Source organism: Sycon ciliatum, chromosome 5 (assembly GCF_964019385.1).
Source record: "Sycon ciliatum chromosome 5, ocSycCili1.1, whole genome shotgun sequence".
NCBI lineage: Eukaryota > Metazoa > Porifera > Calcarea > Leucosolenida > Sycettidae > Sycon > Sycon ciliatum.
This window is the reverse complement of record NC_088647.1, coordinates 15,073,333-15,089,484: the sequence shown is the minus strand read 5'-3', so window position 1 is coordinate 15,089,484 and position 16,152 is coordinate 15,073,333. Positions and strand designations below refer to the sequence as shown.

At 51.1% G+C, this 16,152-nt stretch overlaps 2 protein-coding genes and 1 pseudogene across 2 annotated transcripts in view; 1 reads left to right on the top strand and 2 right to left on the bottom strand.

Annotated features, from left to right (window-relative positions):
* Nucleotides 1–16,152, bottom strand: part of LOC135817773 (uncharacterized) — a 32,432-nt gene that overhangs the window by 5,366 nt on the left and 10,914 nt on the right. The window contains exons 9-17 of the mRNA XM_065331014.1: nucleotides 14,197–14,249; nucleotides 13,703–13,819; nucleotides 13,264–13,369; nucleotides 12,093–12,164; nucleotides 11,167–11,249; nucleotides 8,239–8,299; nucleotides 7,970–8,018; nucleotides 1,497–1,592; nucleotides 1,024–1,107 (exon numbers count right to left, since the gene is read on the bottom strand). Coding sequence (XP_065187086.1) covers nucleotides 1,024–1,107; nucleotides 1,497–1,592; nucleotides 7,970–8,018; nucleotides 8,239–8,299; nucleotides 11,167–11,249; nucleotides 12,093–12,164; nucleotides 13,264–13,369; nucleotides 13,703–13,819; nucleotides 14,197–14,249 — 721 coding nt within the window. The remainder of the gene's footprint in view (nucleotides 1–1,023; nucleotides 1,108–1,496; nucleotides 1,593–7,969; nucleotides 8,019–8,238; nucleotides 8,300–11,166; nucleotides 11,250–12,092; nucleotides 12,165–13,263; nucleotides 13,370–13,702; nucleotides 13,820–14,196; nucleotides 14,250–16,152) is intronic.
* LOC135816477 (uncharacterized) lies at nucleotides 3,014–7,963 on the bottom strand. The gene has a single exon (XM_065329674.1). The coding sequence runs from the start codon at nucleotides 6,866–6,868 to the stop codon at nucleotides 3,014–3,016; it is 3,855 nt and encodes a 1,284-aa protein (XP_065185746.1). The 5' UTR covers nucleotides 6,869–7,963.
* On the top strand, nucleotides 8,731–10,286 carry LOC135816476 (collagen alpha-1(I) chain-like; annotated as a pseudogene).

Genomic DNA, 16,152 nt, shown 5'->3' with positions numbered 1-16,152 from the left:
CTGACCCAACCTGACCTGGTCTGGTTAGGTTAGGTCAGGCCAGGTCGAGTCAGCCAACCTGGCCTGACCTGATCCGACCTGGCCTGACCCGACCGGGCCTGACCCAACCTGGCCTGACTCAACCTGGCCTGACCCAATCTGGTCTCGATAAACAAGCGCTACCACGCGGTTGCATACTACTCTGATTTCAAACAACAACACTAATGCTACCGTCCTCCTTCCTCCACCTTTTTTTCTTAATTGGCCTCATTATGGCATTCGCTTCCATGTAATTGGGCTTGTAGCCCGTGTGTACTTGCGAATTCAAATAAAAATATACATACATACATACAACCCGAACTGAAAGGAGCCGGGAATGCTGCGGATGCCCTCCACAGCACTGCGATGCCTACACAGATAACGTCAGGACTTCTAGGTCAAGCAAGGAGGAAGATGCCACACACCAGATGAAACTGGGTGAGTTTCTGAAATAGCAGGGGCGTCGGAAGGTAATTTAGTGTGGTACGGTCAGCCATCTGAAGATTTACTCGTGGGGGAGGGGTGGCTGAGCGGAAAATTTTGCAAAATTAGAGCCCAAATCAGTGCATTTTATTGATTGACGGGGTACTTGGGTCTAATAGTGGTACAGTCGATACCGTAGTGACCGTACCGTGTGCGACACCCCTGAATAAGGTCGTAGTTTTGGAACAGGGGGGGGGGGGGGGGGGGGGGGGGAGTATGGAGTCCATGGTGGCCAAAGCAGTCTTGAGGCAGATATATGTACATCTACATGTGCGAATGCTCATGTGAGGAAATCAGGACTCCGGAAACAGATGCTTACATGATGACTTGGTGCATTAACCCCCCCCCCCCCCCTCTTCCGGCTGCTTTAAAGTGGCGTGGCTGACGGGCCCCCGGGGTAAGAGCGTTTTACTATGCCTAGATGCCTGGCGATGCCTGGCGGGGAGAACACCATGGCATGGCGTGTTACCGGAAGGTTAGGATTTAGTTTCTACAGGGTGATCTTAGCAGGATGTAACTTACGAATGCCATCACCGGGGGCAATGGCTCCAGTACTCATTGTCGATACCAGCGCTTGCAACGTGGGATTCGTCTCCAGACAGCGACCTACAAGAAGAGAAAGTAACCACACGCATCCACACGTCATCTATCATCCATGTTCTGTTATTGCTGCAACAACAAATCTGCATAGCTAGAGCAGTCCAATGTCGTAATGGCGCATACATACAGAGGTCGGGCTTTTTTCCTATCAAAGTCAAAGGCAGTGCTAGGCTTCTATTCAATTCATGTACGTTGAGTCACTGACACTAATACACCTAGGCTTCTGTGCTGATTGTACATCTTAAAAATCTGGCTTCTTGTTCAAGACATGCTTCTATATCACACAGGCTTTAAATAAGTTTTATACAAGACCAAGCTGGGCATGAATTACGGAAACGTAATCATCAGATGAATATCTCGGAGATGGAAAGGGACCATGGCATGTTCTTGCTTGCCTTTGTGTTGACAGCCAGTCTCATTGGTGGTGACTGTCTGGAAGCAGTCCTTAAACGGGATCAGTCCAATTGAGTAGTAGAGGAGACTTGTCTTGCCTGTGTAACAGCAATATCATAACAAGTGACATTGAAAGTAGAATTTACACGAAACAAATTGTCCGCTTGCGAGATATTGGTACTTCTAGAATACTGCTCCTTGGAACATCTGCTCACGGAAGAATTCATTATAGGCTTCTGAGACTGCGGAAAACCACAAAGTTAATTATGAAGATGTTTTATCTACACAGGGGCATAGCTCACACATCTGTGTTGTGGTGACTATGTACCAGATCACATCTGTTGTGTGGTGAACATATGCCACTGGCAACCTCATAGTCACCTTTTTTTGCCCATTTTGACTGTGCAGTACCCCTACCAGCCACTTGCTGGTGTGGTGACCGGACTGCGCTGCATGCATCAAACTCGGCACTAAGCACTGTTCATTATAGTTTCCACTACATTTCCAGAACCGGCTGACAACATCCAATCCACACCAGCATGCATACTAGAAAGTAGGTGTGCCCATATGCCTCAGCCGGGGGGGGGGGGGGGTCTGCGCTTGTGAAGAGAATCACGTCATCGAACTTGTGTTCAAAAGTTTGATGGAGTACGAAACGGGAAATGTTTGAAGAAAAAGGTTGACTGCCACCACCAAGACTCGGACCAGGGGCCCTCGCTTATGGCCAACGATGCTCTACCACTGAGCTATGGCGTGTAGTATTGTGTTGAAGTCGTGCAGTTATCATTCAAACAACCACACTGTGCAAGGCATGGATTTTAGAGATCCTACTCTGGTTCTGCCCGTACTAGTAGTAGTAGAATCCTAAAGGACGTTTTGGCTCTTCGTTGAGCTCATTTAGTTATTACACATAGACACTCAGTGTCTTTCCACTCGGAAACAATTCTCCTCATACTTCAGTAAGAATCATTATCATTAGTATCAGAGATACTCAAACTCGTGACTGTCCTCCAAGTAGTAATGATGAGGAAGCCCTACATCACGACGGCTGGGGTAGATATTCCCACCAGCCGTACGCGACGCAGAAAATGCTAGTGTCAGGATAAGGACATCGTGGAGGCGAATAGAGACATACCGTAGAAGTCTCCGGTAAACGAAAGCAATACGACGGGAAAAGAAGAAGACTGTATAACCATAAACGGGACAAGTCATGGCAGTAAGTATAGAACTAGACTGAAACGAATGGGAACATAACAGGGTTGACTTGACATAGAACGTACATGTAACAATAAATCGTAATGTTGTCCGACGGTAACACACAGTAGCCATAAATACAAGAGATGCATGCAGCCGTCAAATCAAGAGTCAATGTACAGAGTGAAGACGCATGCAATATCTAACACTCCCTCCGTTGAGGTACATAAGGCTGATCGAATGCATGTATTGTAGCTCAACAACGAATACTTATGATATTGCAATCAAAGGTGTAGGATCTTCTTGAGACAACGCTTGACGCATCTCACCATTCTCTCAAAGAACCCGCCCCACCAGGGGGGCTTCTCAAGCAGATGGGGCTTCTCCAGCAGGTGGGGTCCCGCGTTGAGGCAGACGTTGATCGACGAGCCTTGCCTGAGCGGAATGACGCATCGTACACAACACGCACTCTTGTCGTGGTCCTATCTTCTCCACCAACGGCTTGATGTGGCGCATAGTGTATATCTCTCACATCACCAAATTCCGGGTTCTTGACTTCCTCGATATTGCTGATTCGGAAGTTGTCAGGTAGCGTTGCGTGGACTTGATTCTCCGTTATTGGATGTATTCCAAGAGACTCCAGCTCCCAGGATTGTTGGAGCTGCTTATCAAGGACCTGCGCTGTCGTCGTTAAGCTGTGCACCTCAGTAGCGAGGCATGTACCTGTCGTACTAGTTGTGCCTGATGCAGGACCAGACAAGACCCAGCCAAGACGCGTATGGATGGCTGTCGGACCAGCGGCCGTCGTGATCGTCTTGCCCATCATAAATTGCCAGTACTGATCGGCTCCAATCAATAGATCGATTGTGGCTGTGCCGTCGCTGTCGTCTGCCAGTGTGAGGCCTTGGAGCGCACCGCAGCACTGGACTGCTTGTGCAGGGTGCTGGTTCTGGACTGGTGCACAAATTGCATCAATCACGACACACTCCAGCGGCAGGGGGTCTCCCTCCGTACTCTGCACGGTCAGATTCACCACGTCTCTCAAACCGCTGTCCCCACCAGAGCCTTCACCAAAGGCATTCACTTTCAAGCATTCCTGCCTGCCTGTCTTTAGGTCCAGCCGCCTTTGCACATCACGTGTCACGAACGAGCGCTGGCTCCCTCCGTCGAACAACACCCTCACAGAGATCCCGTTGTCTCGCACTGGTAAGCCTGGTGCAACTATAGCTTTAGCGGTCTGCAGCAAAACCATATTGTTGTCCTTGCTCGATGATGTCAGAGCGCTGACAGACGACAGGGTAACGCTGCTGGCGGATGGATTGGTAGGTTCCTTCTTGCTTGGAGCCGATGCTGCCCTAGACTGGTTGTTAGCGGCCGGCTTCTTTTCATAGCGCGGCGTGGGTGGTGTTACAGGTGATGGCCTGTCAGATGTTGAGTTACACAGGGTAGTGTGGTGTCGACGTTGGCACTTGGCGCATTTCAACTTCGACTGACAGTGACGGATTATGTGGTTCGGTTTCAGACACAGAAAGCACCTTCCGTTGCTCTTAACTATGTCCTTCCGCTTCTCTGTGTTTGTAACGACAGAGCACCTGGCCGTCTCATGACTCTGTCCACAGAACACGCAACTGGCACTTGCCGGGGACGTAAAGGCTGCTAATGCTGCTGCCGTTGGCTGTTCTCTGTAGGTCTGTTTGTTGCGTGTACCGGTCCCCTCAGGCTGTGTGGTGATGCCAGTGAGCGTCTCCTGTGCTGTTGTTCTGTAGTCCGCTTCTCTTAATGCCCAGGCCAGCAGAGTGCATACCGTCTCCGCTTCACCTCTTTCTGTCATCTGGCGGTAGTACTGCGTCAAGAGAGACTGTGGCAGTTTCTTCAGGAGCTGCTGATAGAATGCACCAGCCTGAAGTTCCTGGCTGCGTCCAGCGTCTTCTAGGTGAATGACAGCTACTTGGAGAAGATCAGCGAACTTCTCCAGATCCTGGGCAGCTCGTTCCATTCGTATCACTGGTAGCCGCGCCAGCGCCTCTGTATGCACTGCTGTCTGTCTTCTATCGCCACCAAACTTCTGTTCTAGACGCCTGATTGCTGCGGTGTACGCTGCTGCTGAGTATCCATAAGATTCTATCGCTTTCAATGCTGAGCCCGTCAAACACTGACGTAGTTGCAATAATTTCAGCTCTGGCGATAAATCTTGCTGCTCAACGCAAACCGAGAATGCTGCTTTCCATGTTCTGTATGCTGTTTTATCACCACTAAACGTAGGTATCTTCACTTTCTTCAGGTGTCGGTACACGTCTGTTGGTGCTGCTGTTGACGATGTTGAGCTGGCTGTCATTCCAGACCAACTGGTCTGCGCGGGTTGCTGCTGCTGGTATTGTTGCTGTTGACGCTGCTGCTGCTGCTGCTGTTGTTGTTGTTGTAGTTGTTGCCGCTGCTGCTGCTGTTGTTGTAGCCCAGACAACGGCTGTGGCCTGGGCCTCGGTAGCGGCGTGGAAAACCGCTGCGGCGGTAGCATGCGTGATAACGGCTGCGGCATAGACGACGGCTGCAACGTAGACAAAGGCTGCGATGACTTCGGCACATAGACCGACTGGGACGCGTACAACGGCGGCAACGAGTGCTGCGACACAGGCAACGGCAAAGACTGATCTGCCGACAATGGCAGCAACGACTGCTGCGACACGGGCAGCGACTGCTGCGATACAGGCAGTGACTGCTGCAACACGGGCAGCGACTGCTGCGACACGGGCAGCGACTGCTGCGACACAGGCAACGGCAGAGACTGATCTGCATACAACGGCGGCAACGACTGCTGCGACACGGGCAGCGACTGCTGCGACACGGGCAGCGACTGCTGCGACACAGGCAACGGCAAAGACTGAGACGCAGACAACGGCGGCAACGACTGCAGCGACACGGGCAGCGACTGCTGCGACACAGGCAACGGCAAAGACTGATCTGCCGACAATGGCGGCAACGACTGCTGCGACACGGGCAGCGACTGCTGCGATACAGGCAGCGACTGCTGGAACACGGGCAGCGACTGCTGCGACACGGGCAGCGACTGCTGCGACACGGGCAGCGACTGCTGCGACACAGGCAACGGCAGAGACTGATCTGCATACAACGGCGGCAACGACTGCTGCGACACGGGCAGCGACTGCTGCGACACGGGCAGCGACTGCTGCGACACAGGCAACGGCAAAGACTGAGACGCAGACAACGGCGGCAACGACTGCAGCGACACGGGCAGCGACTGCTGCGACACAGGCAGCGACAAGTACTGATACGCAGACAATGGTTGTGACATACATGAAGGCAAGGGCTGCGACAAAGACTGCGACACATACAAAGGCTGTGTGTGTGTGTACTGCATGCGTGTGCGCTGTGATTGCATCCTAGACACAGGTTGCGATGCAGTCTCTGGGGTCTGTTTGCCAGGTTGCCACAATGTGTCCATGGAGTTGTTGGTGTGGGCCAATGGTGCTGTCCCAGTGTTGAACTGCTGTGCATTCTCAATCATATACTCGGTGCTTTCTGGAACAATCACTGGCGTAGCAATGTCTGGCACGAAAGCGTTCGCCCACGTTGTATCACTATTTGCAGTTGCACCTTCTACGTCGTTTGGATACTCTTGCCGATCCTTCGTATCTGCCTTTTGATGATGACCATAGCCTTGTAAAGCCGTCTGATCACCAGCGGGTTCGCATAACGGCGCACTCTCGCCCGTTTCGGGAACCTGTGCGTCTGCCTGTGCACGACTCGTGCTGTCTGTTTGCTGCATATGGCCGCTCAGGACAAGGCCTGCAGCTCCTGGTGCGTGATCCGTGTCTTTATCTAGACTCGCTAAGTATGCTTTCACCTTACCGGCATTCCGGGTGTACTGTACACCACTTATAGAGCTCGCATGTGAACTGTTGTAGTTTGAACAAATTCCGTACATGTACTCACTAACCATAGCCACTGTGTTTGCATACATTTCTTGTGTTGCTACATACTCCTCGAACAACTCTGGATCCTCCCGCAATGTACTAAGCAAGCAATGTACTTTTAGGTCCAGCTCCACGAGTGACAGGTTGACAGCACTTACAGGTGATCCATTTTCGATATCGTTCAGAACCGCGATTCTTGCTCTGGCGAAGGCGACACTCTGGTCAGCCTTTCTCGACCTCGCATCCATTGAATCCGGCTCGAAGGACCAATTTTAGAGATCCTACTCTGGTTCTGCCCGTACTAGTAGTAGTAGAATCCTAAAGGACGTTTTGGCTCTTCGTTGAGCTCATTTAGTTATTACACATAGACACTCAGTGTCTTTCCACTCGGAAACAATTCTCCTCATACTTCAGTAAGAATCATTATCATTAGTATCAGAGATACTCAAACTCGTGACTGTCCTCCAAGTAGTAATGATGAGGAAGCCCTACATCACGACGGCTGGGGTAGATATTCCCACCAGCCGTACGCGACGCAGAAAATGCTAGTGTCAGGATAAGGACATCGTGGAGGCGAATAGAGACATACCGTAGAAGTCTCCGGTAAACGAAAGCAATACGACGGGAAAAGAAGAAGACTGTATAACCATAAACGGGACAAGTCATGGCAGTAAGTATAGAACTAGACTGAAACGAATGGGAACATAACAGGGTTGACTTGACATAGAACGTACATGTAACAATAAATCGTAATGTTGTCCGACGGTAACACACAGTAGCCATAAATACAAGAGATGCATGCAGCCGTCAAATCAAGAGTCAATGTACAGAGTGAAGACGCATGCAATATCTAACACATGGGGAGGGATCACTGTCACCATGGGTGACTTCTGTCCAACTAAACTGGGCAGTCACTTAAACACCGTGTGGGATAAGAAGTCGATTTAAAACATGGTTGATTTGCCGCATATGTGTGGATACCCAAGTCCTGGTCTGCAGTATCAATGCAATGCATGCAATGCAAGAAAGCAAAATCAAAAAAGCCAAGAATTGGCAAGGCTCTCCTTGACCGGTCTCAGCTTTGTTTCTAATTGCCAACCTCTAAAAACGCTGATGGAGGTGTACCAAGTGGTCTTGCTTCACTTCCACTAATGCCTATGATGCCGAATTCCAAAGATGGCAAGGAGACAACAATGATGCCTATGATACCTAATTCCAATGATAGATGATACCGGCACTGATAGCGGCACTGATAGCGGCACTGATACCGGCACTGATACCGGCGGCACTGATACCGGCGGCACTGATACCGACGGCACTGATAGGGTCACACAGTGCTAAAGACTTACCAATAGCCCATTGCTCACTGCTTGCCGAGTAATCACCAGAAGCACGAGCCTGAAAAAATTGCAAAACATAATCAGCGAAAGAAGAATACCAGACAAACATGAACAATGTGGAAGTTCAGTATCTCCAGTCCCCCTCCACCACCACCACCACCCAGTATACTTCCATTATGAAACCTGCATGTATGCATACACGCATCCCCCCCCCCTCTATTTTTCTGTCTACATCTTCTTCTCCACGTTTCATAACCCAACACTGCCGCTCCACTCACCAGAGTAACAGGCTGTAGTGCAGTGGACTGGAGGATGTGATTGGGCAATGCCATACAGTATCTATGTCGTGAGAACACATACACAAATAGTACACACAAATATAAACATGAACACACATACACACGCATGCACACACACACACACACACAAATACACTCACACGCACACACGCACACACGCACACACAGATAGGGATACACATACACACACACACACACACACACACACACACACACACACGGATGCACGCATGAACACACAGGCATTCATGCACATAAACATAACACATTATCCGGCATTTGCCATCCAACCAGGTCTAGCAGCAAGTGGTGTAACAACAATTCTATACTTCTCCTGCCCACTTGGTCCCCACACTTTCTTGCTTTACACACTTGGATATACCAAGAGGATTACCTGTTTATCAAAGAAGCTGGTATGGAGGTACGTAGAGCATTCATAGAGATTGCTGACACTACTCATGGCATTATCACATGCGTCATCAGGGACAGCAGGGTCAGCAGGGTCATCAAGGTAAGCAGGGTCCTCAGGGTCGGCAGGGTCCTCAGGGTCGGCAGGGTCAGCAAGGTCAGCAGGATCACCAGGGTCGGCAGGGTCATCAAGGTCAAGGTCAGCAGGGCCGGCACTCAGCAGGGTCATCAGGGTCGGCAGGGTCAACAGGGTCGGCAGGTCATTAGGGTCGGCAGGGTCATCAGGATCGGCAGGGTCATCAGGGTCAGCAGGGTCAGCGGGGTCGGCAGGGTCATCAGGGTCAGCAGGGTCATCAGGGTCGGCAGGGTCATCGGGGTCAGCAGGGTCATCAGATTCAGCCGGTTCATCAGGGTCGGCAGGGTCAACAGGGTCGGCAGGGTCATCAGGGTCGGCAGGGTCAGCAGGGTCAGCAAGGTCATCAGGGTCATCAGGGTCGGCAGTTTCATCAGGTTCAGCAGGGTCGGCAGGGTCATCAGGGTCGGCAGGGTCATCAGGGTCGGCAGGGTCATCAAGTTCAGCAGGGTCAGCAGGGCCGGCACTCTGCAGGGCCATCAGGACCGGCAGGGTCAACAGGGCCGGCAGGTCATCAGGGTCGGCAGGGTCATCAGGGTCGGCAGGGTCATCAGGGTCGGCTGGGTCATCAGGGTCAGCGGTGTCGGCAGGGTTAGCAGGGTCGGCAGGGTCATCAGGGTCGGCAGGGTCATCAGGGTCGGCAGGGTCATCAGGGTCGGCAGTTTCATCAGGGTCATCAGGGTCGGCAGTTTTATCAGGGTCAGCAGGGTCAGGAGGGTCGGCAGGGTCATCAAGGTCAGCAGGGTCAGTCGGTCATCAGGGCCGGCACTCAGCAGGGTCATCAGGGTCGGCAGGGTCATCAAGGTGATCAAGGTCAGCAGGGTCATCAGGGCCGGCACTTGGCATGGACATCAGGGTCATCAGGATCGGCAGGGTCATCACGGTCGGCAGGGTCACCAGGGTCAGCAGGGTCGGCAGGGTCATCGGGGTCATCAGGGTCATCGGGATCATCAGGGTCATCAGGATCATCAGGGTCATCAGGGTCGGCAGGGTCATGAGGGTCAGCAGGGCCATCAGAGTCGGCAGGGTCATCAGGGTCATCAGGGTCGGCAGGGTCAGCAAGGTCTGCAGGGTCAGCAGCGCCGTCGGGGTCAGTAGGGTCGGCAGGGTCATCAGGGCAGGCATGGCATGGTCATCAGGGTCGGCAGCGTCATCGGGGTCGACAGGGTCATCAGGGTCGGCAGGGTCATGAGGGTCGGCAGGGCCATCAGAGTCGGCAGGGTCATCAGGGTCAGGAGGGTCGGCAGGGTCATCAAGGTCAGCAGGGTCAGCCGGTCATCAGGGTCGGCAGGGTCATCAAGGTGATCAAGGTCAGCAGGGTCATCAGGGCCGGCACTTAGCATGGACATCAGGGTCATCAGGATCGGCAGGGTCATCACGGTCGGCAGGGTCACCAGGGTCAGCAGGGTCGGCAGGGTCATCGGGGTCATCAGGGTCATCGGGATCATCAGGGTCATCAGGGTCATCAGGGTCGGCAGGGTCATGAGGGTCAGCAGGGCCATCAGAGTCGGCAGGGTCATCAGGGTCAGCAAGGTCTGCAGGGTCAGCAGAGCCGTCGGGGTCAGTAGGGTAGGCAGGGTCATCAGGGTAGGCATGGCATGGTCATCAGGGTCGGCAGGGTCATCGGGGTCGACAGGGTCATGAGGGTCAGCAGGGCCATCAGAGTCGGCAGGGCCATCAGGGTCGGCAGGGTCAGCAGGGTCAGCAAGGTCGGCTGGGTCAGCAGGGTCAGCAGAGCCGTCGGGGTCAGTAGGGTCGGCAGGGTCAGCATGGTCATCAGGGTCATCAGGGTAGGCATGGCATGGTCATCAGGGTCGGCAGGGTCATCAGGGTCCGCAGGGTTATCAGGGCCGGCAGGGTCATCAGGGTCGGCAGGGTCATCAAGGCCAGCAGAGTCAGTAGGGTCAGCAGGGTTATCAGGGTCATCAGGGTCATCGGGGTCATCAGGGTCATCAGGGTCATCAGAGTCGGCAGGGTCATCAGGGCCGGCAGGGTCAGCAGGGCCGGCAGGGTCAGCAGGGTCAGGAGGGTGATCAGGGTCATCAGGGTCATAAGGGTCGGCAGGTTCAGCAGGGTCATCAAGGTCGGCAGGTTCAGCAGGGTCATCAAGGTCGGCAGGGTCATCAGGGTCAGCGGGGTCAGCAGAACATAACAAAAAGAGCACACTCAATGCTAGTCGGGCTCGAAGCTTACAATCTTCAGGATCATCAGACATCCCTTTGCACTAATCAATATCCCCAATCATATCCCCAATTCACTTCGCCAGGAACTTAACAGATACAGTCACATTGTCACATTGGGCATCATACAAAACAAAAAATGCAAATACATGTTATGACAAATGATAGCTTCCGGCAGTTTCTCACTGAACAGTTGCGTTGACATCCGCTGCGCCTTGGGCCATGTACGCAAGATAATTACGTGATGCATAGATATCCGTCTGAGAGTACTGCAGGGTTAGAGAATGGCACAATTGAAACCACCGCCATGAGTACTACGTCTACATCAGGAATACTCTGAGGGCGCGAATAGTTAATCTGCTCGCAATCGGTCGCATCTTTAACCTGGACGGTTCTAGTCCAGGTGGGTAAGAGATGCAGTGCTGCCAAACCGTCCGATTTTTCGAACAGTGTCCGATTTTTGAAGGCTCTTCCGAAAACCGGTCCGAAAAGGAAAACGTCCGAAAAGCAGCTAAAATGTCGGAGATCATTACTTTCCTATGCAGAAGTCCTGTACTTTCACTTTTCAGCGCAACTGAAGGCACAAAATCACTGTACATTTGCTTCTAAAAAGGCAAGCGCTTGGCTGTGGAAGTGCAAAGTAACATGCCTGGATCAGGCTGGATGGCATGTACACTGACAGTCTGTACAGAGTCAGTGTGCGACCACACTCATCATTACAAAATTCATGACAACTCTGGGGTTACCATGGCAACGAAGCGAATTTCATGGTGTTTTAGGTGATATTTTGAATTCTCTGTAAAAAAATTGCCGAGGAGAAAAATTCGCACCATGTGGCCAGCCTTGGCGATGAAGGGTGTCCGATTTTGGGCGAAAATTATTTGGCAGCACTGGAGATGCATACATTCCATGAAACTTCAGTGTGACACACGCCTCCAGAATAATCCAAATCAGTACTATATACCGAGGTACTCTATGATATCTGAGGCCAAAGGTACTGGATGGCAGAATCACACCATACAGAGACTTGGTACTGATGGATGTACGGTGACCACACTCAAAGAAAAACAACCAGCTAGTGTGAGGTCAGAGGTGCAAAGTTATTCACTTACTGCGCAGCGTTCAAACGTGGTCACCAACCAGTCCTGCTCGTACTGAAACATTCCCGGACCCCACTTGGCTGTCTGCATAGACAAACATGCAAGAGGAGACAAGTCGCACAATACCATCAAAAACAGATGTCTGTGTCGCCATTCACTCACCCGCACAAACCGTTGGAAATTCATGTCCTGTGATAAGACGGACATCTGTGGCTATTTGCCTACGGGGTATAGGGGATCTCCATGCCCCCCCCCCCCCAAGATTGACAATACGGCAGATAAGGCAAACGGTGGGGAGCAAAGTTCTTCTTACACAATTCCTTTTCTCTGGCTGGTATTTGTACATCATGGATACGATCCTGCATATGCTGCAATTCGGCTACTAGTACATTACTTACATGGGATCAGGGCCGGCGCCAATGGTACCTGTTTTCTTACCAATCCCAATGTTTGTGGAATATTTTAATACAGTGTGCAATTGACTACTTGTACATGGGAGTACAACGCTAATAAGCTATCCTCGGGCATTCCTCTCCAGAGTCTCTCCCTCCTACACTGTTCTACTTGTCCTGTGAGGACCACTGTGCTGTCTGGATAACTGTGCAGTGCTAGAGGAATGTGTAGCTAAAACAAACAGATACGATGCATGGAGCTGGAGATGCACCCTGCCGTAGTGACCGAATTGGGCATGCAGAATTCCTGAAAGAAGCAAACAACGTACAGCAGGACTGTGCTACGAGCCCGACTGTGGCTGCAGGAGCATGATGGGGTCAACTGGTTCATGCCACACCCGGGAAGCAGGTAACCGGCTCAACCAATGTTATTGTGCAACAGTCCCTTTCTTGTACTACCATGGACTGCTACTAGTCATGTTGAGCCTAGCTAGCTTGGCAACACTTCAAATGCACCCTGGACTAACTGATGATGCTGATGTTATGTTCCTGCCCCCCCCCCCCCCCCCCCAACACACACACACACACACACACACACACACACATACACACACTTCAGGTGCACCCCAGACTATGCCCCTGCAGCTGATGTTTTTTACTCCCCCCCCCCCCCCACACACACACACACTTCAACTGCACCCAAGTCTCTGCACCTGCTGCTATGTCACTATACTCGTACACTGAATCCCACAGGCCAACACCTCACACTAGATGACCCACCCACTACTTACCTTCGACATAATGGTGTCAAACAACTCTTTGCTGGACGGCAGCGCGCAGTCCTGCCCTTCCTTCACCAGAAACCAATCAGCGCTGTAGTTGTTCTTTGCAGCAAACCTTTAGCAAAATGCAGAGAATATAGGCCAGATTCACTAGGCAAATGGCGGTAAAAATTAATATCCTAACATTGCAATGGCCGGACCCTTGAAGAAATTACCAGATGGTTTGCAGCAGGTGGATAGCATTGCCTGCAGGATAAACAAAGTTGGTTGCGGCTGTGGTTGCTTTATACATCGGTGATTAGAAGTCCAGACAAGCAATAATACAGCATGATAACCATGGAACTATGGCAAAGTTGCAATTCTCCTCAGCCCTGCCCCACTCCCTTCCCTGCCCCCCCCCCCCCCCCCCACACACACACCAACCTGTCCCACTACACTCCTTACTCACCATCGGTTATGCAGAGATAAAGGCAAGCCCAGCCAGTCGGACATGCCACTTGGGAATACATCAGGACGAGGTTCCCACAGGGTCAAGGCTCCATGGGAAGCCTCTTGAAAATACCACCTGCAAAGTACACAACACCATAGCGCAAGAAAAGCAGAGTATTTTTTAGAAGTCCTGACCTATCAGTACACTTGGCCACCAGTTGGTCATACTTCAGTAGGTGCTGCCAGATCCCGATATGAAGCCGGTAACTCTCCAAACCCTTCTCCCCTCTAGGTCTTCATCAGGGGAAAATGAATAACGTTGGCTTGGATGCACACACACACGCACCCACGCACGCACGCACGCACGCACGCACACACGCACACACACACACACACACATGTGCACACAGGCACATACGGATACAGATGACACAGACATCCATTTGCCATAAGGGACTGGCAAACAAGCCTTTTCAAAAGGAAAATCAATTTCCTATACTTGGCATTACTTACCAGCTATCCAGTTGGAAATATCGAGCTGGAATGTTCAGCTCCTCCAGTTTGGCCTGACAACAACAAAAGACAGACACACGCATACATGTGCATATGTCAAAATTCCGTACTGCATGCGTGGTGATAATGGAAACAAGGGAAAATCTTTAATTACGCCTTCCTCTCTTTCCACTGTGAATTTTAAATTAAATCGGATACCAGCATACAGCTGAGAGATTTGTTATGGGTTGGTTCCTGAGAGCAAAGTACATGTAGTGTATTAACCTGCGCCCATCATAAGTATAGGAATGTGATTGGGAGTTGTTCTCTATTATGCAATGAGGATTATGCCTGCATCATGATTGTCTGGATTTGTACTAGTGCTGAAACGATTACGTTTTTTTCCTTAGTGGCTTAGCTGATACCATAACGATCGGCTTATCGGCTAAACGATTATTATAGTAACTACATCAGTATAAACTTTTCTAAGCACTCGCAGACTCCATTGTAGCCACTCACACATTACAGGGTACCTCACTTCAAACTCTCCAACTACGGTCTCTTCGCTGCATAAGTTCACTTCACTTCCAAAAATAATAATACTAGATATAAATGGAATGCACCAAATTTTCGGGCATGGCCCATCTTCAGGGTGAAAACCATTCAAAAAGGGAACCGTTGAATGGTTTTTCACCCTGAAGATGGGCCATGCCCGAAAATTTGGTGCATTCCATTTATATCTAATATTTATTTATTTTGGAAGTGAAGTGAACCTAGTACCTATGCAGCGAAGAGACCGTAGTTGGAGAGTTTGAAGTGAGGTACCCTGTAACTACATCAGTACATGTACATTCTGTGAATTTCAAAAAAATTACGAGTCCAACATCGCCAACGACGGAAAGCGGGCGCATAGATCCGATGATCCCGCAACAAGTCCGTCAGCTGTTCGGACTGACCAGACGAATACAGACAAGACAGAGGCAACTCACTGGTTGCAACCCAAGAGCTGATGGTGCCTTTTGCCTGTGATTTCGCTGACTCCGACCATGAAGTCAGAGAAGCCGGCCAGGGGTGCAGATCGGCGGATTTCGACGGATGAGCTGACTTGAGGCGCACCAACAAGCAACTAGTTGCTTTTCCTGTCTATGCTCAAAATAGGCCCAGACGCCAGGCCTAGCTCGTCGTCGAGCAAACTGGTTCGGGAACCGTTGACAGAACGGAAAACATGAAACTGAAGACCACTTCACTGTCTTTAGCTCAAGACTACTCGCGCGTGGAGGGAACTCCAGCCCCTGCAGCTAGTGTAGACACATACCGAGCCATCCCGTCCTGCATGCTGCATGTAAGAAGCGTAGTCAGCTCAAAAGACGGCAACGGTGATCGCGTCGATGTTTCTCAGATCGCGCTTGTACTTTACACGTACATCGATGTTGCAAGTGTACAGTCATGTACATATTCGTGTCGGACTCGCAACACTTTCGATGCATGCACGCTTTGTGTGATCCCCAAAAGGGGGGGGGGGGAATCCCGCACCGAGCGTAAGTACCATTCTACTCGTTTAGCCGATAAAATCGAAATAACCGTTCGATATATTTCTTATCGAGTAAGTAACGAGTAATCGATATAATCGTTTCAGCACTAATTTGTACTAACTGTCACTATCCACACTAAGCCTGTGCTCAGGTCTATAGCCAAGCATGCACTCAGGTCTATGGCCAGGCATGCACTCAGGTCTATGGCCAGGCATGCACTCAGGTCTATGGCCAGGCATGCACTCAGGTCTATAGCCAGGCATGCACTCAGGTCTATGGCCAGGCATGCACTCAGGTCTATAGCAAGGCATGCACCCAGATATAGTCTATAGCCAGGCATGCACTCAGGTCTATGGCCAGGCATGCGCTCAGGTCTATGGCCAGGCATGCACCCAGATATGGTCTATAGCCAGGCATGCACCCAGACGTGTGTACTCCAAGCAGT